The 26552-nt window shown below is 17.6% G+C and overlaps 9 protein-coding genes across 10 annotated transcripts; 4 read left to right on the top strand and 5 right to left on the bottom strand.

The window, feature by feature from the left end:
• Nucleotides 1–886: 886 nt before the first annotated feature.
• On the top strand, nt 887–3685 carry PGSY75_1303400 (hypothetical protein; the record flags this gene model as incomplete). The annotated part of the gene is made up of 1 exon (XM_018787100.1): nt 887–3685. The coding sequence occupies one exon, from the start codon at nt 887–889 to the stop codon at nt 3683–3685; it is 2799 nt and encodes a 932-aa protein (XP_018639842.1).
• A 719-nt stretch (nt 3686–4404) lies between these two features.
• On the bottom strand, nt 4405–5394 carry PGSY75_1303300 (hypothetical protein; the record flags this gene model as incomplete). The annotated part of the gene is made up of 1 exon (XM_018787099.1): nt 4405–5394. One exon carries the CDS (start codon nt 5392–5394, stop codon nt 4405–4407), a length of 990 nt encoding a protein of 329 aa, XP_018639841.1.
• A 1236-nt stretch (nt 5395–6630) lies between these two features.
• PGSY75_1303200 (putative SNARE protein) lies at nt 6631–7809 on the top strand (the record flags this gene model as incomplete). 2 transcript variants are annotated; one of them, XM_018787097.1, is made up of 5 exons in its annotated part: nt 6631–6661; nt 6804–6918; nt 7009–7116; nt 7308–7392; nt 7522–7809. In XM_018787097.1, the coding sequence occupies 5 exons, from the start codon at nt 6631–6633 to the stop codon at nt 7807–7809; spliced, it is 627 nt and encodes a 208-aa protein (XP_018639840.1). The 2 variants fall into 2 exon arrangements, with proteins under 2 accessions (XP_018639840.1, XP_018639839.1); XM_018787098.1 differs by lacking the exon at nt 7009–7116.
• A 571-nt stretch (nt 7810–8380) lies between these two features.
• PGSY75_1303100 (putative methyltransferase-like protein) lies at nt 8381–9252 on the bottom strand (the record flags this gene model as incomplete). Its single annotated transcript, XM_018787096.1, has 2 exons — nt 8381–8882; nt 9086–9252. The coding sequence occupies 2 exons, from the start codon at nt 9250–9252 to the stop codon at nt 8381–8383; spliced, it is 669 nt and encodes a 222-aa protein (XP_018639838.1).
• A 217-nt stretch (nt 9253–9469) lies between these two features.
• PGSY75_1303000 (hypothetical protein) lies at nt 9470–10125 on the bottom strand (the record flags this gene model as incomplete). The annotated part of the gene is made up of 3 exons (XM_018787095.1): nt 9470–9652; nt 9770–9878; nt 10064–10125. The coding sequence occupies 3 exons, from the start codon at nt 10123–10125 to the stop codon at nt 9470–9472; spliced, it is 354 nt and encodes a 117-aa protein (XP_018639837.1).
• A 724-nt stretch (nt 10126–10849) lies between these two features.
• PGSY75_1302900 (hypothetical protein) lies at nt 10850–13264 on the bottom strand (the record flags this gene model as incomplete). Its single annotated transcript, XM_018787094.1, has 1 exon — nt 10850–13264. One exon carries the CDS (start codon nt 13262–13264, stop codon nt 10850–10852), a length of 2415 nt encoding a protein of 804 aa, XP_018639836.1.
• A 3273-nt stretch (nt 13265–16537) lies between these two features.
• On the top strand, nt 16538–17408 carry PGSY75_1302800 (putative 40S ribosomal protein S7; the record flags this gene model as incomplete). Its single annotated transcript, XM_018787093.1, has 2 exons — nt 16538–16956; nt 17243–17408. The coding sequence occupies 2 exons, from the start codon at nt 16538–16540 to the stop codon at nt 17406–17408; spliced, it is 585 nt and encodes a 194-aa protein (XP_018639835.1).
• Nucleotides 17409–17943: 535 nt separating this feature from the next.
• Nucleotides 17944–22723, bottom strand: PGSY75_1302700 (putative DEAD/DEAH box ATP-dependent RNA helicase; the record flags this gene model as incomplete). Its single annotated transcript, XM_018787092.1, has 3 exons — nt 17944–18073; nt 18208–18633; nt 18777–22723. The coding sequence occupies 3 exons, from the start codon at nt 22721–22723 to the stop codon at nt 17944–17946; spliced, it is 4503 nt and encodes a 1500-aa protein (XP_018639834.1).
• Nucleotides 22724–23758: 1035 nt separating this feature from the next.
• On the top strand, nt 23759–24937 carry PGSY75_1302600 (deoxyhypusine hydroxylase; the record flags this gene model as incomplete). Its single annotated transcript, XM_018787091.1, has 1 exon — nt 23759–24937. One exon carries the CDS (start codon nt 23759–23761, stop codon nt 24935–24937), a length of 1179 nt encoding a protein of 392 aa, XP_018639833.1.
• Between the last annotated feature and the right edge of the window lie 1615 nt (nt 24938–26552).

Genomic DNA, 26552 nt, shown 5'->3' with positions numbered 1-26552 from the left:
CTAATGAAAAAATATAAAGAGAAGTGAATTTATTATTTAAGTGGAAAAAAAAAAAAAAATTTTAATTTCTTTTAAAAATATAAAAAATATATTAAATGATACTAAGATAATTTTTTATATATTACATATATTTTTTTTTATAAGAATAGAGAAATATATAGAAACTTTTGATGTATATTAAAAAAAAATAATAATAATAAAATAAATAAATAAATAAATAAATAAATAAATAAATAATTCATTATATAATAATAATATATATATGATATGATTAAAATATATCCATTTAACTTTGTATCATTATGTTAATTGATATATTTTATATTTGAGTATAAATTTTTTTAACAAATATATATTAATAAATAAAATAAAAAAAAAAAAAAAAAAAAAAAAAACCCTCTTTAATGCATATATTATACATATATATAATATTATATATACATATATAATATATATATATATAATATTATTTTATATATATTATATTATTTTTTATATATATTAAAAAAATAAGGCTTTTTTTTATATATCTTAGAAAAAATATATATTATATATATTTTATTTTAAATTTTTATTTTGAAATATAAAATAAATATTATAATATTTTATACAAGTATTTATATATTTAATATATATATTTATTATATTTATAAAATATTTATTGATTTGTGGTTAATTTATGTTTATATTTATTTAATAAAATGATAATAATATTTATAATATAAAAGCTTATTTTATTATTATTATATATATATATATATATATATATATATAATATAATATAATATTAGAAGAATTATATAGTTATAAAATATATAATATATATATAATATATTTTATCATATATATATATTTATATATATCCTTTTATATATAAAGAAATAAAATGAAAATACATTTATCATCTGATGAAGTAAATTTATTGGTATATAGATACTTAGTAGAAAACGGATTTGTTCATACTTCTTTTTCTTTTTTCAATGAAGGAAATATTTCTAAGAATCCTTATTACATGAGCCATGGAGATAAATTACCTAGTGGCGCTTTAGTTTCTTTCTTACAGAAGGCTTTAATATTTATTTATATAGAATATCATACAGATCATAATGATGGTAAGAAAATAAGTTGTGAAGAACCTTTTTCATTTTTTAGAAGACATGATTGTTGGAATAATGAATATAACTGTTTACATCAACAAGAGAGAAAAAAGAAAAAAGAAAGAGAAGGTGACGATGAAAATATTAATGACGATATGAATGACAAGATGGATGATATGATGGATGATAAAAGGGATGATAAAAAGTATGACCGTATGAATGATGATAGTGTGAATAATCTTACAAATAATAATATAAATGATTATAATAAAAATATATTATTAAATAATAACAATAATAATGACAATATGAATAATAATATAAATAATAATTATGATAATAACGAACAGGATGATAATATGTTCAAACGGCATACACAACTAAGTGATGTAAATGAAACTAAAAAAGAAAATTTTAATAACAATATTGATGATAACCATCATAATAATGATAATGAGAAATCATCACCTAACCATTTTAATATTATCAATACAAATGATATAAATTCTGATAATAAAGAAGAAAATAAAGTTATAAAACATAAAAATAATATTTATAGAAATAGCTTTTCTAATTTCGCTAGCTTTAATTATAATGATAGTAATATGTCATTTAAAGACATCAAAAGAAACTATGCTAGTATATTTGCCCAGGTCAAGACTCCAAGAAGAAATGCTTCAAATAATAAAAAGAAAAAAACAAATAATAAAAGTAAAGATGATACTGCAGAAAATAAACAAAACATAGACAATCCAAATGGTAATAATAATAATAATAATAATAATGATGATGATAATAATAATATTGATAATAATTATTGTGATGTAAAAAATGAAGAACAAAATTTATCTTCAAAGAAAAGAAAAAAATGCACTAGCATAAAAACATCCAACATAAAAAGTTCACATAATAAAACTACAGATGGTAGTAGTAATAATAATAATAATAATATTCATGTTGAAGGTAATGAATCCTTTCAAAATCGTGAGAAGAAAAATGTCGATATATCTTTAAATAAAAAAAATAATACAAATATAAATAATATAAGTAGTAATTGTAGTAATACAACCTATAGTGGTAGTGCTACTAGTCATAAAAGAAAAAAAAAGAAAAAAAAGAAAAAGAAGGAACAGGCAAATGAAGGTAAGAAAAGTATGAAAGGTATAAACAAAAAAGATAAAAAAGATAAAAAAGAAAAGAAAGAAAAGAAAAGGAATGCCAAAGATGAATTAGAAAAAGAGAAACCATTTGTAAAAAGTGAGAATGATAAAAATAAAAAGAAGAATGAAGAGGAAGAGGAGGAGGATGGCAGAGATTTATTAGAGAGCCAAATATTATATAATGATGATAATAATAATAATAATAATAATAATAATATTTCTGATGTTAAGAGTAAAGAAGAAATAAAACCAGTGCTAATTAATTCATATGATGATATTAATAATAATAGTAGTAGCACACATGAAAATATAAATGAAGAACGTGCAGATTTAAAAGAACATAGTCGTTCGATTTCTTACATAAGTTCATTAGAAAATAGTCCAGATAAGTTGAGGGGGCAAGAACAAAATGATACAAATGAACAAGAAGGTAATTTATTAAATAAAAAAAATTATAATGATAATTATAGTGATAATCATAATGATAATCATAATGATAATTATAGTGATAATCATAATGATAATCATAATGATAATCATAATGATAATGAGCTTAATCTTGAAAGTGCAAATTGTTGGTTGTCGAAGGTTGCATCTTATATATTACCTTCAAGCAATAAGAATAATGAATCGATTAAAAAGGATGAAGTGGATATTTCTAAAGAGGAAAAAAATGATAACATCATAAATATAAATAAAAATAATAATAATGATAATAATTATAATTATAATAATGATAATAATTATAATTATAATAATGATAATGGGAGTGATGTGAAGGCGAAGGATTATATGAAGGATAACTTTAATTTGAATGTCTCAAAAACATTGACTAACAAAATAAATTACAATTCATTTGGAGATTCCATATTTAATTTACATAGCAACGAATCAGATAGTACACATGATAGAAAGATAATTGAGCATGATAAGGAGGATGAAAAATATCAATATAATTACGATAATATGAAGGAAGAAAAACTAGTTGATTGTTATATAAATAGTAATATTGAGGATGAGCAAATGTTAAAAGAAAGAGAAAGAAAAGATAGTGATGTAACTAGTTTTAATAATGAAAGTTATATTAGTAATAATACATATGAACCCTTTAAAAGTGATTATACTGATGAAAAAAATTTTGATAAATGTTTTAAATATGATAAGGATGATATAGACAATATTAGGAATAAAGATCTTAATTCGTTTCGTAAGGATATCGAATTTTTTACAAGAAAAAATACTTCATATAGTCACAACAATTTAGAAGATAGTTGTTATGAATATAATGAAAAGGAAAAGTCTATATTTATGAACAGCTCTAAAGAAAAAAAAAATGATAATAAATTTAATAATGATGATAATGATACGCTGTTAGTATCTAAAAAAAAAAACATTATTTTAAATAATTTACAAAGTAAAAAAAAATAATGAAGAAATATTAAATTATGAAAAAAAAAAAAAAAAATAAAAAATAAAAATAAACACCTAGATAAAATATAATTAAATATTTGTGATGATAATTTGGATTATAAAAAATGATAAATATAATAAATAAAATGAAAGAATAATTATAAATATATATATTATATATATATTATATATATATATATATTTTTTTTTTTTTTTTGATAATATATAAACATTTTAAATATAATAATTAAAATTATTACTTAATAATTTATGAGTAAATATTCATTTATTTATTTTATTTTTTTTTAAATTCGCATATGGATTATGATTATTATATATATATATATATATATATTTACATATGTATATCATTTTACATATATATTTTTTAATTATTAATATATACATTAAGTATTTATTATTTTTATCATTCATTATTATTTGTTGATATAATTATTCATATTTTTATAACCTAATATAAGTTTATAATATATATGTATATTTTTTTTTTTTTTTTTAATGTTGGGTAAAATATAAATATTATTTTATATTTTACAATAAAAAATAAAATCGTTACACATTAAAATATTATATATATATATATATATATATAATATGTTTAATTTTTTCTTATATTTGTTTATTTATTTTTTTAAAAAAAAATTAGAATAATAATAACTATAAAAATAAAACTTCAAAATAATATTTTGTATAAGAACACTCACGTGTCTATAATATTATAGATTTGTTTCTTTTTTTGTTTTTTTTTTTTTTTTTATAAGTTCATCATATTGTTCTATAGATAATTTTTTTTTATCATAATAATCTGTTGTTTCTATAAATTTGGTTAAATCTGTATTTTTATTTTTTATAATAATCAACCATCCTTCATCTTGTGTATTATAAAATAACAAATACGGATTATATATAATATTATTATTAATATCATAATGATATCCTTTTATTTTTGATTTAATTTTATATATATTATTTTTATAAATAATATTTAATATAGTCATGTCATCATTTATAAATATTGTTTTTGTTTTTCTTTTTCCAGATGTATCTGCATTAATAAGTCTAGGATCATATATTATTTGCACATATTGTTTAATAAGATCTTTTAAATTATATTCATCATTGTTTATATTATTTATTATGTCACTTAAAATATTTTTTAAGATATTACTATATTTGCTTATAGATAAAATATATAGACCATTCACATGTTTATTTAATAAAAGATCATAATCATCTTGTATATAATAAAGACTAGTATTAAATGCATCATCATAAAATGAATAATATTTATATAATGAATCATAATTTTTCTCATTATCAATAATTATATTTGTATCATGATTTAATTTTAATAAGCTTGATAACTTATCTATAAGTTCTTCATCTTGAATAATATTATCACCTGTTGTTAAATTTTTTATTAGTTCCTCTTCTTTTTTTTTTTTCTTTTTTTTCTTATCTAAAATTTTTTTATTATGATATATTAAATTAAATGCTTCATCTTCTTTTGTATCTTTATTTATATTCACTATTATAGGATCTTCTCTGAAATTTAATTTACATAATGAAAATAAAGGACAATGTAATTGTTTCTGTTTTATAAGGAAATAATATTTGTCATCTAGTTTTAAATTCTTAATTTCATATAGCAAGCTGTTTATTACATTGTGGTATGTCTCTTCAGAATTTTTACTACAAAAAAGCATATTCTTTTAACAAAAAAAATAAAAATATATAAATATATATATATATATATATATATATATATATATATATTATATTGTTATATTTATAAAATATAAAACATAAAGATAATTAAAAATATATTATAGATAAAGAATTTTTTAATAAAGTATATTTTTATTTATACATGTAGAACCCTATAATTTACAATTATTATAATTTTACTTCTATTAATTCATATTTCTCTTATATATATATATATATATATATAAGTATGTTCTATTTTTTCCATATTTTTCTTAATATTTTTTTTAGTCAATCCACAATTTGTATTATAATTTAAAATAAAAAAAAATTACATAATACATTATAAATTTTTACTTTTAAAAAAAAAAAATAATAAAATTATACATAAATAAATATATACATATATTTTTATATATATTATATATATAGCATAACATCTTGCCATATATATATATATATATATATATATATATATAATATATATCTTTATATATTGTGCATACCATTACACCCAATATAAAGAAAATAAAATATATAATTATATGTATACATTTCCTTATTATAATCTAAAAAAAAAAAAAATAATAATAAAATAATAAATAAAAAAAAAAGAGATCCACCATATTTATTTATTTATTTATTTTTATTTTATTATTTTTATTTTTTTTTTTAGGAATTACCTTATTGTATTAATAAAAATTCAATGGTAGCTTAATTCCAGAACTTTGAGATAGTCCAGATGATACATTTTTTTTTTTTTTTTTAACATTATATATATTTAAATTTTTTTCATATTAAGATAATACACGAAATGCTTTTCCTTTTCAAGTTTTATCATGTACTCATAATGTTATTGTAAACTATTTAATTATATGTAATCATTTGTAATATGATAATATTTTGATGTATATATTGTCATGTATAAGTAATATATATATATATTTAATATCTTATTACTATTCTTTATATTTTTAAATATATAATATATTTTTTTAATTACTTAAGATAAGATATATATATATATATATATATATATATATATGTGTATAAAGACTTGTACACAATATAGATTCGCGAATATATATATAATATATATGTGTAATAGTACTATATAAAATATTTCATTAAGAAAAAAAAAAAATTTTGAATTGAACATATAAATCATATATACATTTTAATAAAAAAAATATTAGTATATTGATTAATAGAAAGAATAAAAAAAGAGAAGAAAAATGTCTATAATTTATGGTTTAATAGCTAGAGGTAAAAAAAAAAAAAAAGGAAAAAATAATAATTGATAATTTTTATATCACTATGAATGTATTGATAAAATGCATACATACATATATATATATATATATATATATATATTTATTTATATATTTACTATATTATTATTATGTAGAAAAGACTGTGTTAGCAGAATATACCGAATATGGAGGAAACTTTTCTAATATAAGTAGACTACTTCTTGAAATAATACCACCACATACATCCAGGAAATCATATATATATGATGAGTAATAATTTTAAATTATATAAATATATCTAATAATCCAATATATTATATATATATATATATATATATATATGTATGTATTTCCTTTCAGTTATGTATTTCATCAGCTTATAAAAAATGGTATAACATTTATGGCAATGACAGATAAAGAATTGGGTTTTCTTACACCTTATGCATTTCTTGAACAAATATCAAAAATGTAATATATAAAAAGTGTATATATATATATATATTTATTTATTTATTTATTTATATTTATATAGAGTTATTATTTTTATGATGAAAAAAAAAAAAAAAGACAAAACTACAAATATGTTATTTATAAATATATACTCTATAATATATATTTATTTATTTATATGTGTATTTTCTTATGTTTTATTTTTTTAGATTTTTTAAAAACTTCAATAATACATCCGATCTTATTACCTTATCACTGGATGAAGAATTTAAACCCGTATTGAAGGAAAATATGGTAATATGAGAAATATATTTTTTTTTTAAACCATAACATAAAAATAACTCCCTTCCTTTATTTGTTTTATATATATATATATGTATATATTATGTCATGTATACATTATCTTTTATTTCTTTTTATTAGCGTGTTTTTAACGATTATGAAACCAATGATGTTCATAATATTAAGAACCAAATTAGTAATATACAAAACATTATAATTGAAAACATTGAGAAAATATTAGAGAGACGAGAGAAAATAGATATTTTAGTTAACAAAACTGAGAAGTTATATCAAGAAAATATAAATTTTAGAAGACAAGCTATGAATTTTAATTTCCATATGTGGTTAGAAAATAACCGAATGACAATATATTTTATTTCAAGTATAATTATATTCATTTTTTTTATATGGTCCTTATATAATGTATAAATGTAATATTTTGCATTATGCATAATTATTGTATTTATTATTTTTTTAAATGAATAATATATATACATATATAATCAATAGTTATTATATATAATATCAAAATTCTTTTTAACATATATAACATATTGATGTTATTTTTTTTCTTTCTTATTGTGAAATCCTGTATATAAGATATTCTTATTTTTTTTTTTTTTATTTGTTCATTTGTTAATTTTTTTTTTTTTTTTTTTTTAAATGTATACATGCTGCATTTTTTACATCATTATACATATTTCCTAATTTGTTTATTATATAAATATATAAATATATATAAATATATATATATATATATATATATATATGCTTATATTTCATAAAAAATTATTATTATTATTATTATATATATGGTACTATTATTTTGTTAAATAACTTTTGTAAAAACATATATCAGTTAATTTATTAAATTAATTAAAATTTTTAAGTCTTAATAAGTAAACAATATGCACAAATAAAAAAAGTAGCACACATGGATAATAAAATATATATATATATATATATATATTTATGTATTTATATTTATTTATATCTTATTTTATTTTTTCTTCATTAGTTTATAAATAAATATTGTTTCGTTTAAAGTTTTTTTTCTTTTAATTTCCTCGTATATATATATATATTTTACATGCTCATGATTTAAAATTTCTTCAGGTATATTACTTTTCTCTAGTAATAAATATATAACACCTTTATTACTAAGATAATTATGAATGTCTAATAAAAATTTCATGATAATTTCTCTTCCATATTTACCACCTGCGTATGATGCTGTCAAATCTGTTTTGTTCATTTCATCTGGTCCTGTTATAACATATGGTGGATTAAATAAAACAATATCAAACAGTTCGCATCTTCTCATATTATTAAATAAATTATTTCTAATTATTTCAACATTAAATATGTTATTCTCATATGTTAAGTTTCTTATACATTCACAAGCCTTCTTATTAATGTCTACACAATAAAGCATATCGACTTTTTTGTTTCTACTTAGTAGCATTTCATATAAAGACAGAATTAGATATCCACTACCACTCCTAAGAATATATACATAAATAAAACATATGTATGTATGTATATATATATATATATATATATATTATATGCATTTTCTTTTATTTTTTCAGGAAGGAAAAAATAAAAAAATATAAATACTTTTATATGAAATGTCAAAAATAAATAAATGTATTGCATATAAAAAAGATACATTATAGAATAATTTTTTTTTTTTTATAAATACCCCATTTCCATGATGATATTAATATTTTGTGAAATATTATCAACTTCATCTTCTAAAGCTTCAATAAATGTAAATGTATCACTACTTGGTAGGTATACGTCATTTCTAATTTCCTTATTTGAATATATATAATTAAAATTAATTCTGACTTGTTCAGAATTTTTCATTTTTTCTAGCTATTTAATGAAACGTTGTTAATGAAGAAAGTACATAAAAAGAAATATTTGATTTGGAATAAAATATAAATAATAGGAATAAAAGTACGTTGTTAAATATGTATACTAATAGATAAGAATGAAATTATAATGAAATATATATATATATATTATGATTTACAAATGAATACATATTTAAATATAAAATACATATATATTTTTTTTTTTTTTATATAATGCTTGGGCCTAGCATATTTTCTGGGCCATTATTTTTAAAGTTGTATGACGATAATTTATCTAATAAGGTCTTATGTACTTCATCTTCTAGCATTCTTTCATATAACCACGTAAATCGGTCAGATAAAATTTCTTCTTTGTTTAACTTTTCATAACGACGGGACCAATAAATGTTCTACAAAAAAAAATAGGAAGAAAAATGAAAGAAAAATAAATTATATTTGTAACAAGGAATGGCAATATATATATATATATATATATATATATATATATATATTTTAAATGAACATACTTTTAAAGATGATATCCAGTAGGGTGCTGTTATTATACCAATACACAATGGACCTATATTAGCTTGGGTCCAAAAGTAATCTTCACTAAAATATTTACGAAAGCTCACACTAAAAATTAAATACATAAAAATATATATATATATATATATTTATTTATTTATTCATATTATATATATTTTTTTTATATCATTTATTTGCCTATATAATAATGTCATTTCAAAAAATACAAATATATTTTCTTAATTTTATTTTCAATTTGCAATATAAATATCTTTCTTTTTTTCTGATAATACCTTTTACACCAAGAACAACCTTTCGATATACCTTTGGCAACTTTTTTTATGAATGATATCATTTTATCCTTTTTCAAAAATTTATACGTTTTCTTTTTATATGAACATATTTATATCATGTTCATACGTTATAAAAATATATAATAAAAAAAAAAAAAAAAAAATATATAAATATATACATATATATAATTATATAATTATATATATCCTATGTATCATATATCATATAATAAATTTGAAATTGAAAATTTTTTCTCAAATATATTCTTAAAAAAAGAAAAAAAAAATTAATTTACACATAAAAAAAATACATATACTGATATGTATATTTACATGTATGTATGATACATTTAATTCATTTTGGCTTTTTATATATATGACTAAAAAAGTACATCCTTCATATAATTATGATTATTTTTTTTATTAAAGAAAAAAAATATATGTATATTTATATTTAATATTTCAAAGTTTTTATATAAATGCATATTATATATATTATATATATTTATTTATTTAAAAAAAAAAATAAGAAAGCAAATTATATTAAGTAAAAGATGTTGTACAAAAATGATAATTTAAATATTGAAAAAAAAAAAAAAAAGCAAATAATGAAAAAATATACATATATATATATATATATATATATATATATGTATATACAAAATATATAAATTTTTTAGGTATAATATATTATTAAATGTGTTAACAAAAAAGATAAAATAAAAATGGTATGTTATTATAATTTTAATTTATTTATTTATCTGTCACTTTTGATATTTCCTGTCCTTATGGTCTAATAAAATGCTTAAACTGTTTTGTGTTTGAATATTTTAAGTTATCAATTATCATGTTTCTTTTATGATTAATCCAATAATTAAATAGAGTTTTTAATTGTGCTAATTGATCATTGGTCATGTAATTATTATTTTTTAAATTATAAAACCTGTCAATTAGTAATGAAAATAATTCTTTATTTAAATTTAATGCATCTAATTCATTTAAGCATATAACACAAATAATTAATTCTTCTGAATTAAATGTTTGTAGTTTCCTTATAATTTCACGAATAATACAGTGTGTTAATGGTCTATATATTTCGCTTGCTTTCATAAGAGGTAAAATATTAGTATTTAATTTTTGTTCATATTCTAATTTTTCTCTTTGACCAAAATTTAATCGTACTAGGGCAATTAAGAGTAACATAATAGTTCTACCTCCTAAAGCGGGAGTTCTAAAATATATGGAATGTAAAAAAGTTTTAAATATTTTTGGTAGAGGAATATTAACAAAGATATCGTTACTTTTTTTTTCCATATTACAATGTTTGTTATGTTCATTCGATTTATGGTCATTCATATTATGTTCATCAGTTTCTTTATGATTTGTTCGAAAAAAAAAATCATTTAAAATATCAAACTTGTTGACATAAAAAGATAAGTTAGAATTGCTCATTAATCTATTTTTTTCATTTGATAAAATGAGTTGCAAGCTATTTGAATTTTTTAACAATATAGGTGTATCATATCTATGTGTATTCATAGTAATAATAAGGTCTATTGGTTTATTATAAAATCTAAACAATCTGGTCATTAATTCAAACATAATAACTCTATATGGAGGAGTACTATTATATATACTTTCACTTATTTTTTCTAAAATTATATTTTCTAATTTTATATAAATATCATATAACTGTTCAATAGAAATAGAAAAATTCATATCTGTATCATTATTTGGATATTTATTATTTTGAAAAGAACCATTTTTTTTTTCCTCCAAAGTGGGATTTTGATTAGTTGTTTGTATATTTTTATCAAATTGATTAGAATTATTAAACATATAGTTCATATTTTTATTCATCTTCATATTATTATTATGTTTTACATCTGTGTTGTTATTTGTATTTTGTTGTGAGGTATTATTATATATATTATTATAAACCATATCATTATTTATCTTTTCATCCTTTTGATTATATATTTTATTGTCACCACTTTTTGGTTCAGATATGTTACAATATTGTGTTTTTGAATTAAAATGGTCCTGGATAATATTTTCATCATTTATATATGAATAGAATGAATTGTTTTTATCTATATTATTTATGTTTTTTTGATAATGTTTAGAAATATTCTGTTTCATTTGTGTGTTATTAAAATATTTTATTAATATATATGATTGTATGCAATTTAATATTGATGAAAAATCATTAAGTTCGAGTTGAGATATTTTGTCTTTCATTTTGAGTATTTGATTTACAAGAAGAGGTAAAGGATAGAAGAAGTTAAGTCTAGAAAATCCATCAGCACACCATGATATATATTTAATATTGGTGCAATTAATATTATCTCTTATAGGTTTATATAATTGATATAATAAATTTGTGTGTGGTACAATTTTAAGATTAGCTAATCCTCTTAACATGAGTCCTGAAAAATCTGACCTATATAATTCACTTTTGAATATATTATTTTTTAATGTATTAAAAAGTACATATAATAATTTATTATCATTAGATCCTATGCGACCAATTACATGTATTAGAAATGGTAATCGTTTAATTTCCAATTCATTAATTCGATTAGTTATAGTTTTATAAAAAGGTATAATGTGTTTATGTATTTGAAAATCATAAAATAATGCCAAATCATCTAATATAAGTTGTATATCTCTCATAGAGATGTGTGCATGTTTTTTTGATATTATTTCAGATATTGAATATATCCATTCTCTATATACAATATCTTGATATTCTGTAAGTACTCTTAATAATCTATGTATTGATATACCATTTAAATTTATTGTATGACTATTTTTATTATATTTAAGAAAAAAATGAAATAATAAAGGTTCAATTGTTAAATATGCATTTTTATTAGAATGCTTACTTAGATAATATACCAAATCAATAAGTTCATAACTATCAAAGCTGTTTGCATCTTTTTTTATTTTGTTACACAGTTCTTCTAATTTTTTCGTATCATTATTTTTTAACCATTGAACATTAACAATATATTTCTGAGCCTTCCTATTTAATTTGAACGACGGCTTCATAAACCCTACCCTTTTAGGTATACAAACGGGTGATGATGAAAACAAACGAAAAAAGTTATTTACATTTTTATTCTTCAAATATATAATTTTATAATTTCTAAAAGGAGTTTTTGAGAAAACGTTTTTTTTAACTAGCCAAAATTTCATTTAAAAAAAAGGAAAAATTGTACTAACATAAAGGTATATGATAAATTTTTTTTTAACATTTTTATATTATAATATGTTTCTCCTATTGTTACATGTTCTATATGGATTATAGGCATATACAAAGGTGTATTTATCAAAAAAAAAAAAACAAAAAAAATATATATATATATATATTTATTTATTTATTTTTCAACGTTGTTCAAACGTTTGTAGATACTTTAACATGTAAATATATATATATATATATATATATATATATAATAATGCTAAATAAATAATTTATCACAAAAAAAAATTAATCAATTAATTATCATTACATTTATTAATTTATGAAGGGTGACCATTTAAGGATCCTACAGAATTTTTTTTTTTTTTTTTTTTAATGTAAATAAGGTTAATAAATGAAGAGAGAGGAAAAAAAAAAAAAAAAAAAAAAACATACATACTTTTTTTTGTACACCCAATATTAATTACATATTATTTATGTTTAAAAAATTTTATATAAAATTTAAATTTCCTTTAATGGCATAAAATGTAACATATATATAAATATATATTTACTTTTCAGCATTGTTATAATCAAACCCTTAATATGGATGGAAAGAAAAAGAAAAAAATGATTACAATTTTAAAATATTAGTATTTAAAATGAAGTATGTTAAATTGTGAATAGTTACTTTGAAGTTATTCCATAAATTAAAAGGGGAATAATAAATCAATAAATCTACATATACATATATATATATATATATATATATATATATATACAATTTTGTTGTTGTAGATATAATATTATTTTCTTTATTTGTAAAAATAAAAAATGGATAAGGGGAAAATTTTAACAAAATAATAATCGAAAAGTGGTTGTATATAGCTATTAAAAAAAAACTTATATTTTAATTGGAAACAAACTTTTTACATTTTCTTATATATAACAAAAATATATATATATATATATATATATAAACATACAACTGGTATATATTTTTTTCATGTTAAAAGACCACATGTATATGTTTTTGAACCATGTTTTATAAAACCACATAATATATATACATTTTAATAAATATATAATTATTTTGTAAGAAAAAAAAAACAAAAAAAAAACAAAAAATTAATAAAAATAATTAATTATAATTGAAATAATGTAATATTATGGTTATCTATTTTAATATGGTTTAATTACAAATTATTAAGATTATGTTCTCTTTTTTATTTCCATATATATATATATATATATATATATATATATATATATATATATTTACAAACATTTATCTTTATATTTGTAAATGTTAAGAGAAAAAAAAATGCTCCCATATAATACCCCTCCATTTATTTATATTTTCCTTTTGTGTTCTCCATTGTTATTACATATATTTATAAAATATTTATTAATCCTTTATTATATAGAAATACTTAAATATTACTTGAATATATAAAAAAGGGATAGAGTTTTTGTGTATGTATTTGTATGCTTTATGCAACTTTGTTTAAAATAAAGGCTCATTCATTATAAATATATATATATATATATATATATATATATATATATATATATGTATGTATGTTTTCAGTTGGCTGAAATTATTTGTTTTTTAAATGATACATATCTTTTATAATTCTCAATAAAAACCAGTTTTAAGAACATAAGCACATATATGTATACATATACATATATATTTTATAATTATATATTAAAATGCATTTTTTTTCATATAAAAAATATAAATGTATTTTATATATATATTAAATTAGAAAATAAAAAAACACATTTTTAATAAATTTGTATATAAATATCATATATATATAAAAATTTTATTTTAATTTTTTTTTTTTTTTTTTTTTTTTTTTTTTTGATCATATTATCTTTTATATTAAATGTAAATTATTCATATATATTATAATTTTTTCACAGTATATATATTTACATATAATATTATATATTTCTTCTTAATTTTTTTTTTAGGGAGGGAAAAAAATTAGAGCCTTAAGTGGTGTGGTATAAAAATGGGTATATATATATTTTTAATTGAGGCTCTTATTATTACTAAGATTATACATATATATATATATATATATAAAGAAAAAAATATATACAATATATAATATATATTATATATATATTATATGTATAATAATTTCAATATAATATTATATATAATTCTTTATTTTTATATATGTTTCATCAATATTAATGTATATGAGATAATATATTTTAATCTAAAGAATGAAGAAGAAAATATTTTTATATAAGCACTTTAAAAATATATATATATCTATACTTACATATTATGATATATATATATAATAATATATGTATATTTATATATATATATTTTTTTTATATATTGATTCAATTCTAAATTTTTTTTCTTACATATTTTAATAAAAAATTTCAACACAACACTTATATATATATATATATATATATATATATATATATATATATGTATAATGCTTAATATATAATATATATTATGTATGTAAAATTTTTTATAAAATAAATTTTTAAAATATTTTTCATTCATATCCCACATTTATTTTTATATATAATATATAAATATATAATATATGCATATAATATATATTATATAATATTTATTAAAATTACATTTATTTTTTTATATAAATTTAATAGTTAATATTCAAAAAGGGAAAAAAAAAAAAAATTATTTGTAAATTTTATTTTGTGATGACTTATAACTTCGTTTTTGTTTATAAATAAATATATTTTGTTGAATATAAAAATCGAAATAATTTTTGTTCATTCCTATAAAAAAAAAATAATAAAATAATAAAAAGAAAAAAAAAAAACAGAAAGTAGGAAAAATATATATAAAATTAAGGTAAGGATAAGAATAAAAAGAAGGGAAATAAAAAAATAAATAAAATAAAAATAAGAAAATATTAAATAAAGTGAAATATATATATGTATATTTATTTATTTATAAATATTTAATATTTATATAAAATAATTTATATTTTCCATATTATTTTATTTATATGTAAATATTTTATATATTTAAAGAAAAAAGAATTAGAAGGCTCAATAATATAATATATAAAAAATATATATATTTGTAAATTTGATATGAAAAAAAATAAAAAGAATTATATATTTTTATGTATATATATATATATTATATAAATATATATATTTTTAAATTTTTTATAATTTTAATAGGATATATTTAAAAAAAAATTAATTTCTATTTTTATATTTAATTTTTAAGAAATCGAAAAATTGATTAATATAAAATAAGGGGCAAAATGGATGCTGTTCAAAAGAGAGTATTAAAAAGTAACCCAAGCGACTTAGAAAAAGAGATAGCACAATGTTTATTAGACATTGAATTATCTAGTTCTTCGGATATAAAAACAGATGCTAAAGAAATAAAATTATTATCATGTGATTTAATAGAAGTAGAAAAATTAAAAAAGAAAACTATTTTAATTTATATTCCTTACAAAATTTATACAACCTATGTAAAAAAAATCCAAAGAAAATTAATTAATGAATTAGAAAAAAAAACTAAAAAATATGTTGTGTTAGTTGCAAAAAGAACTATCTTAAAAGGAAAGCAAAAAAATAAATCATTCAAAATTATTCCAAGATCAAGAACTTTAACAAGTGTTTATGATTCAGTCCTTGAAGATATTGTATCTCCAAGTGAAATTATTGGAAAAAGGTAAAAAAAAAAATAAATAAATAAATAAATAAAATAAATAAATAAAATAAATAAATAATACAGAATATGTTAATGTGCATTCATAGGAGTACATATATTTATTTATTTATGTTGTATTATTATAATTATATGCATATCAATATAATAATTTGTAATTATATTATCCTTTTAATATATATGAAAAATATATGTATATGTATATATATATATATATATATATATATATGTTTTTATTTTTATTTTTATTTTTATTTTTATTATTTTTTTTTTTTTTTTTTTTTTGTAGAATAAGCATGAAAGCAGACGGAAAAAGAGTTTTTAAAATTATGTTAGATTCTAAAGAAAGACAAAGAGATAACATAGAAGAGAAACTTATTAGTTTTGCTGCTGTTTATAAAAAAATTACCAGGAGAGATGCCGTTTTCTCTTTACCACCAACAAATGATAAATAAATTTCTTTTTAAAATTTTTTATTTTTAAAATTATAGGCATGAAATTCATTCATAATTTAGAGCTCTTTATCTTTTAAAAAATATATATGTATATATATATATTTATATATATTTATTTATTTTTATATATCTATGTTCATTTATTTATTTATTTATTATTATCTTTATTTTTTTTTTTTTTTTTTTTTTTTTTTTTTATTTTATAAGAGTAACCTTGAAAAACAAAAATTAGAAAAAAAAAATATAAATTAAAATTTCTATCATAAAAAATTAAAAGGTAATAAATATATATCTTAAATATTATATGAAAAGAAAATATATTTATTTAATGGTGTTTATTTAGAAAAATATATTTTTTTAAATAATCAATGTGTCTTAATATATTATAAAAATGTATGTACTCTGAGGAACAAAAATATATACATTTATATATACATATATATATATATATATATATATTAACAAAAAAAAAAAAATTGGACGATGAATAAAATATTGAACTAATATAATTACATGCACACATAGACATGTAATATTAATCCAAGGGTGGCCAATTATTATTAAAAAAATCATTTTGATTTTTATTAAATTTTTTTTCAATCAAGGATAAAAATTCGTCTTTCAGAAAGTCCCTATCTTCCTTCCATTTAGTTATTAAGGAAGCCCTAAAAGGAAAAATAAAATAACAATACATGAAGGGAATAATATATATATATATATATATATTTATATATTTTTATATATTTATATATTTATATTGATTTATTCATTTCTACATATACATTTTTTTTGATAGTACCTATTATTTATTTGGGCATTTTTTAAGGCTTCGATAAAGCTTTTAATATTTTCTTGCGCAGAATTAATTATATCGTAGGTTGTATGTGAATAGAATATTTGAAATTTTGTCATTTTTAAAAACATGGATCCATCTAATATAAATAATGCAAAATAATTATAAAAAAGAAAATCTTTTTCATTTAATTCTTTATCTGTTATAGATAAGTAATGAGAAGAAGGTAGATATAATGGTTTTATATAAACAATAATTTTATCATTATCTTTATCATATTTTGCTGGTGGGATTTTTTCATATTCATTTATAAAAATACAAACATTAGTAATACTTCCTAATTCTGAATCGTTGATTTTTAAACAGTCAAACATAACATAGGAGTTTCTGTTTTTTGTGATGTAGTTGTAAAGAATGTATTTAGGATAAGGTCTAAAGGGGAATAAAAGTGTACATATATGTGCAAATAAATAAATATAAATATAAATATATATATATAATCATAGGTTTATATATATGTGCTTACAAAAAATATATGAAATTTATTATTTTATTTTATTTTTTTAATTTTTTACCTGTTGTTATATAATACAGACGTTGAATTTATATATATGGGTATATTCATATTTTGAGTTATATATGCCTTTTTATTATTATAATTAATATTTTGATTTCTTGCATATTCATTATGAACCAGATCTGAACGAATTGCTAGATGATCAATGAATCCTTGTATAACTGCATAATGAATAATATTTTTTGAGATATCAGAAATATTTTGTTCTAACATATCTAAAGATATATTTATATTTAATTTATAATTTATAATTTTTAATAAATGATTTGATAATTTTAACAATTCATTCATTTTTTTTTTATCAAGATGCATAATTTGACATGTTGTATTTCTGTCTTTTGAAAAATAAAATTTTATACAAATATTTAAATAAAAAAGTATATCATTATCAAACTGTTCTTTAAAATTTTCGAGCTCATCAATATTGATGTTATTTATAAAATTATTATGATTATCATCAGAGATATCATTATTAGAACTTGATAATGTATCATCATCATCATCATCATCATCACTGTGTGTGTATGTGTCTTTTTCATTTTTTTTGTTTACTAAAAATAAGTTTATCAAATTGTTATGATTTTTTTTTTTTTTTTCTTCTTCTTCTTTATGATGATGAAGTGTTAAATTATTATTATTATTATTATTATTTTTTGTTTTTTTTTTTTTTATATATTTCATTTTAAGTTTATAATCATAGGAAAAGATAGATTCGAGGTATAAAGAAGAAACTAATAATGCTGCTAGTGGTATGGTATGTAGTTGTTTCATAGCTAATGATTTTAAGCAAACATCTGTAAATATTTTAGCATATCTGGTACTTATTGGTAATGATAATATAAAACTTCCTGTCAATGTTATTCCATCTTTTTTATTATGAGGATTAAATTTGTTTATATGAAATTGTATACTATTTTTTAGGCATTTTTTTGGATCTATGTGTTTAAAAAGGAATTGAATATCTTTATATACAAAATGAATACAATTAAGATATAGTAATCTTTTTTTTGCTTCAATAAATTTAGATTTATCAGGTTTATTAATAAAAGGGAAATTTTCAACATTTTTTATATTAAAACTTAATAAATATAAAATTAAAGAATCGAGAGGATAATTTAATATTGGATAATCATTATCATTTTTAAAAAAATAATTATAATAATTAGATGAATATAATTTATATACATGTCCTTTTTCATTTTCCATTTTTTTTTTATTCTTTTTATTTTTTTTTAATAAATATAAAATTCGACCAGCTCTACCTTTTCTTTGTATAGCTGAGCATTTACTAATATTATCAATTATATAATATGAATAATCATTTAAATTTGAATATATTTTTCTTTTTTCTTTACCACAGTCTATAACATAACGTATATTTGGTAGTGTAAGTGATGTCTCAGCAATATTAGTACTTAAAATACATATACGTTCATTTTCTTTAGGGTTATGAAATAATTTCATTTGTTCTTTCATTGGCAAATTAGAATACAATTTAAAAACTTTTAGGGTACCTGAGCCATCACTTCCTTTCCAAATGCTGGAGGTTTTTTTTGTATTATTATTTAATTTGTTTGTATTTATAATAATATTTTTTTTTTTATTATCATCACTATTGTTATGGTCATCACTATTATTATGATCATCACTATTGTTATTATCATCACTATTGTTATCATCATCACTATTATTATTATTATCACTATTGTTATGATCATCACTATTGTTATGATCATCACTATTATTATTATTATCATCACTATTATTATTATTATCACTGTCGACACTATCCTCTTCCTCTGATACGTCGAACAAAATTTTCTTCTCTTTATTTTCATCAGTTTCTCTAAAAAACAAACTTACCTTTTCATCCTTATTTTGCTCATCTTCACTTAAATCAAATACATCAAAATTAACTTCGTCCATAATTTTATTTTCTCCTTGTTCCTCACACTTCAAATTGGTTATTTTTAAATTTGATAGCATATTATATAAACGATATATTTCTTCTTGGCTTGTTAAGAAAACTAAAATACTACCCTGTGGAAGCTTTTTATGTATTTGAATAATTTTTCTTTTTGCTTCTTCAACATAATCTTTAGGTGTATAAGAAAGAAAGTGATCTACAACTGGTACTTTTTGAGTTGGAATATTTACAGTAGTATAATTTTGGAAGATTTTATTTTTAAAAAGATTATTATCATTAATAGTTGCAGACATTATTATAATCTTGATAGGAATAATATCTGATTTGAAATTATAATAATTATCATTTCTAATATTACAAATTATAGATAAGATTCCTAAAATAATATCCATATTTATACTTCTTTCATGTGCTTCATCTAGAATGATAACACTATATTTTGATAGAATAAAATCACTCATAATTTCTTTTAATAAAATACCTTCTGTCATAACCTTCATTTTACTCTGTTTTAAAAAATACGATTTTTCAAATCTAATTTGATAACCACAAATTTCTTCATTTAGTTCAACGTTTAATCTATTACAAATACTTTTGACAGCTATTTTTCTTGGTTGAGTGATACCAATAAAATAATTATTTGAGGTAAAACCATATTCATATAAAAATTGAGGTACTTGTGTTGATTTACCACATCCAGTATCTCCGTTAATAAAAACTACATCATAATTTAAGACAGCTTCTATAATTTCTTGTTCATAATCTAATACTGGAAGAGATAACCTAACTTTATCAATATGTTCTTTTCGGTTCACCTGTATATTTTTATAACACACTTTTCTTTTATCATCATTACATATATTACTATTATTATTATTATTGTTGTTATTTATATTTTTATTTAAATCCTTTTCTTTTTCCTCTGCACTGTTATGATATGAAGAAATACTTTCATCATCCATATCACTGTCATGGTAATTATTGTGGGAATTCATTTTTTTATAGTCCTCATCACTAGATTCAGACTTTAAAATATTAGTATTTTGATCCGTATACGTTTCATCGATATTATTCGTTTCTATATAATTTTGTGATTGTTCTTTAAAACTATTAATTTTATTTTTTTTTTTTATATCACATTGTTCTTCTTCACTTTTAATAGTTTCTTTTTCTTGTACATTTTTTTCTTCCTTTAGGTATTCAATTTTGTCAAGATATCGTTTCCTTTTTTTCTCTATCTTCGTTTTAATTATTTTTAAATAATGTGGTAATTCAATATTTAATTCTTCGTATGTTTTTAGAAGTTTGTCTAAGTGTTCATTATTTTTCGATATATTTTTTATATCAAAAGGTATCATTAAATTTTTTTGTTCTGTATTATTTAATTTGAGTTCTTGTATTTTTTTGAATAGATTTTTTTTTTCAATTTCCTTGGCATGTTTATTTTTATTTTTTAATTTTTTTATCAGTTTTTTTTTTGATATATTTTCTAAGTGAGAGCATAAATCATTTTTTCCTTTATGTTTTTCAAGTGATGATTCAGAAGAATATTCTTGTATATTCATATTATTCATATTATTCATATTATTATTTTTAATCTTATTTTTTTTGTTCTTTTTTTTATTATTATTATTATATATATCATTTGTGTCATTTATATTATCACTGTTCATATTTGCGTCATTATTTTTTCCCTCTTTCTTTTTTTCATCTATTAATTTATTAAATACAGACGAACTAACAATATTATTCTTCAAATAACTTAAAGATCCTGATTGTGTTTTTGTAATTAGTTTCTGAACTTTTTTAAGTTGTTTCTCTTTTTTCTTTTGTATTCTTTTTTGATATTCTAATTTCTTTTTTTCTTTATTACTTAACTTGTTGGGTTCATCATTATAAGAGAGTGGTGTTGATGAATTTGAACAGTGATCTCCTGGAACCATTTCTTTTTTTTCTTCTTCATCTTTTATAATAGTCGTATTAATATGATCTATCAATATTGTATTTCCTTTTGTCATCTTAAATAAATTATATATGTATATAATATATGGATGTTATAATTTTTGCCTTATTTATATAGAAAAAAGAACGTTTACTAGAAAAGCATGGTTTCTTGGGGGTAAATAATAAAATAAATAAATAAATAAATAAATAAATAAATATACATATATAATATTTTATATATATATTTATTGTTATATATTATTTAAATATTGTTTTATTCTCATATATAGAAGTTTAAATTTTCTATAAATATTAAAAGGATCAAAGAAATTTAAAGTAATGCGATAAGGAAAAAAAACAAAAAAAAAAAAAAAAAAAAAAAAAAAAAAAAAAAAAAAAAAAAAAAAAAAAAAAAAAAAAAAAAAAAAAAAAAAAAAAACATATATAAAAAATATATTATTATAATATTTCATTTTTTTTTGAATAATTATATTATTTAATATAAGAAATATAAAACATTTTTTATCATGTGAAACAACAGTATCTTATAAATAAATTATTATAGTGTTGTATTATAAAAGAGCACATATATAAATAAAATATATTATAATAATACCGCAAAGAATATATATATATGTATATATATGTAATATGCATATATATATATATATATATATATTATAATTTTTTAAGAATTAAAAATTTACTTCAAATATTTATAAATTATTATTCAATATTATTCTTATTAATAATTTTTAATATTTAATATTTAAATTAAATTTATTTCTTTTTATATAATATAAAAAGGAGAGGTTGAAAATTGTAAAATATGGAATAGTATATATAATAATATATATATATATTAAAATGTATGCAATGTTCTTATTTTTTTTGTTTTGAATATTTTATATATATATATATATATATATATTTATTTATATTTATATTTATATATTTATGTACATATTATAAATATATATATTTTAAAAATTATTATTATATGACTCTCTCTTGTTTGTTTCTATTCTCTTAAAGTGATTGTAAATATAAGAGGTTAATATTTTCTTTTTTTTTTTTCTTTCATATTTTTATATAAAAGTCATTTTGAAATGGGAGAAAATAACCACAATATAAATAACATAAATGACATAAATATTATAAATAATAATTATATTAATTGTGATAGTGTAACAGGTGGTAGTAATAATAAAGTGAGAATTATAAAATATGAAGAGAGTACGAACAAAGAGTTCATTTTGAAATATTTAGTTAACATAAAGAATGATTATATAGAAAAACAAATGAGAGCTTTATATGAATGCAGAGAAGTTTATAAGGATGATATCGATGAAGTAATAAATATACTTACATATGCTTTAAAAAATAACGATAGTATTTTATTAAGACATGAAATAGCTTATGTAATAGGACAAATAAGTAATGAAAAATGTAATAATATATTAATTAATTTATTAAATGATGAAAATGAAAATATAATGGTTCGACACGAAGCTGCAGAAGGTTTGGCTGCTATTGGTAGCGAATCTAATATCCCTATAATAAAAAAACATTTGAATGATATGAATGTAGAAGTAAGAGAAACATGTGAATTAGCCTTAAGTTCTTTGATAGAAAAAAATAAATATACAACTTGTTCGTGTATTAATAAAATAAAACCATATAAAAATAATATCCTAAGTGATAATACATATAATAATAATATTAATAGCAATAGTTATAGTCAAGATGATGATACTAATGATATATATTTCCATTCCAAAAAAAAATTCAATACTATAGATCCAGTAGTTTGTATATCAGATAGTAATAATAAAAAAAATGTTTATGATTTAATAAGAGATTTAAATAATAATGAATTAGCTTTAAAAATTAGATATGAAGCTTTATTTTTATTAAGAGATATGGAAACAGATATATCTTTGAATGCACTAGGGGAAGCCTTAATAAATGATAAATCATCTGCAATTTTTAGACATGAATTAGCTTTTGTATTAGGTCAAGTCTTACATTTAAATTCTTTAAAATATTTATTATCATCATTAAAAAATATTAGTGAGCATGAAATGGTAAGACATGAAGTTGCCTTAGCTTTAGGTTCTTTAGGAAGTCTTAATTTAAATTCTGATGAATATAAAATAATACAAGAACAAATTATAGACACTTTGAAAAAATACTCAAAGGATGAATGTGTAGTTGTTGCTGAGAGTTGCTTAGTGGGTTTGGACTACATATCAGAAAATTTAAATATATCTATAGAGGTTAATTAGGTGCCAGAAAAAAAACATAAATCTTAAGTAATATGTTATATTATATATATATATATATATATTTATTTTTTTTTTTTTTTTTTATTGTAAAATTTGTTTTTATTAATATGAAGATTTTTTCAATTTTTATAATTTCAAATATTAAATTTTTTATATAATTAAGCATTTTTAATTGTGAATTTTTTTATATTATATTATATATATATATATATATATATATGTATTTTTTTTTTATGTATTGGCCGAATTTTATATTGTTATATAACACAACCATATGTTTCACTTAATAATGATAAAAGGATAAAAATAAAAAGATGTTGGAATGAGGTTTTAATATATTTATATTTGAATATATATATGTTTCTATATATATATATTAATATTAATATTAATATTTTATGTCATGTAAGATAGAAAAACAAATAAATATTTATTTTTTCTAATCATAAATTAATACACAATTATTATAGATATTTTATTTAAATTTTTTTTTTAAAGGAGAAAAAGTAAATGTTTGATATGTGTATATGAACTTTATAATAATATATATTATTATATTTATTATATAATATAAATAATTAACCTTATTATAAACGATAGATATGAAAAAATAATATATATAGAAAAAATTTCAGTTATATATAATCATTGATCTTTAATTTCTTCGATTTAAAAAGTTATGTGTTCACAAAAAATATAGCATATGCATTTTGTTATATATAATAAAATTTGTTTTTATATTTTGTATATATAAAAATATATGTATATATATTATTTAATCTAAGGATCAATTATTTCTTATTGTATTAACGAAAAAAAAAAAAAAAAAAAAAAAAAAGAAAGGCCTCACGATATTCCACAGTAAAAAAAATGAATTCCTTTATTAAATATATATATATTTTATTTTATATTTATATTTATTTTTTATGCTTTTTAAAATCTTATCAGATGTGATTAATATATTTTAAAGAGGATAATATAAATATATATTAAAAATATAAAGTGCTGAAATATATAAGGTTTTAATTATATTTTTTTATTTGTATATATTTAACTTCTAAGATATTATAAAGGCTACTCATAATTTTTTTTATATTTTGAATAAATTAGATGATGCCAAAGATAAGACTGCAAATAAATAAATAAATAAATATATATATATAGATATATATATATATATATGTATATGTGAGTAATTTATAAATTTTCATATTAATATATTTGTTATGATATCTATAATATATAAATAAATATAACTTCATATCTATAATATCAAATCAATACATAAATATATATATATATATAACATTTTTCTTTTTTTTTAGTAATAATATCATATGATTACTTTTTTATATATTTAGATTAATATGTCTTTGAGCTATATTTGATAATATAATTTTATTAATATTTTTTTTTTTTTTTTTTTTTTTTTTTTAAGTTTTTTAATAAATTTTTTTTAAATTTTTAAAAAATTAATAAAAATTGAAAAATTATAATTAAAATAATAAAAAAAAAAAAAATATTTTTTCATTTAATTTTTTTTTATATATTTTTTTTTTTATTTTTTTTAATTTATTAAAAAAAAAAAAATAAAATATTAAAAAAAATTTTTTTT

This window comes from Plasmodium gaboni, chromosome 13 (assembly GCF_001602025.1).
Source record: "Plasmodium gaboni strain SY75 chromosome 13, whole genome shotgun sequence".
Lineage (NCBI taxonomy): Eukaryota > Apicomplexa > Aconoidasida > Haemosporida > Plasmodiidae > Plasmodium > Plasmodium gaboni.
The sequence above is the reverse complement of the archived record's forward strand: the minus strand, read 5'-3'. Positions and strand labels throughout refer to the sequence as shown.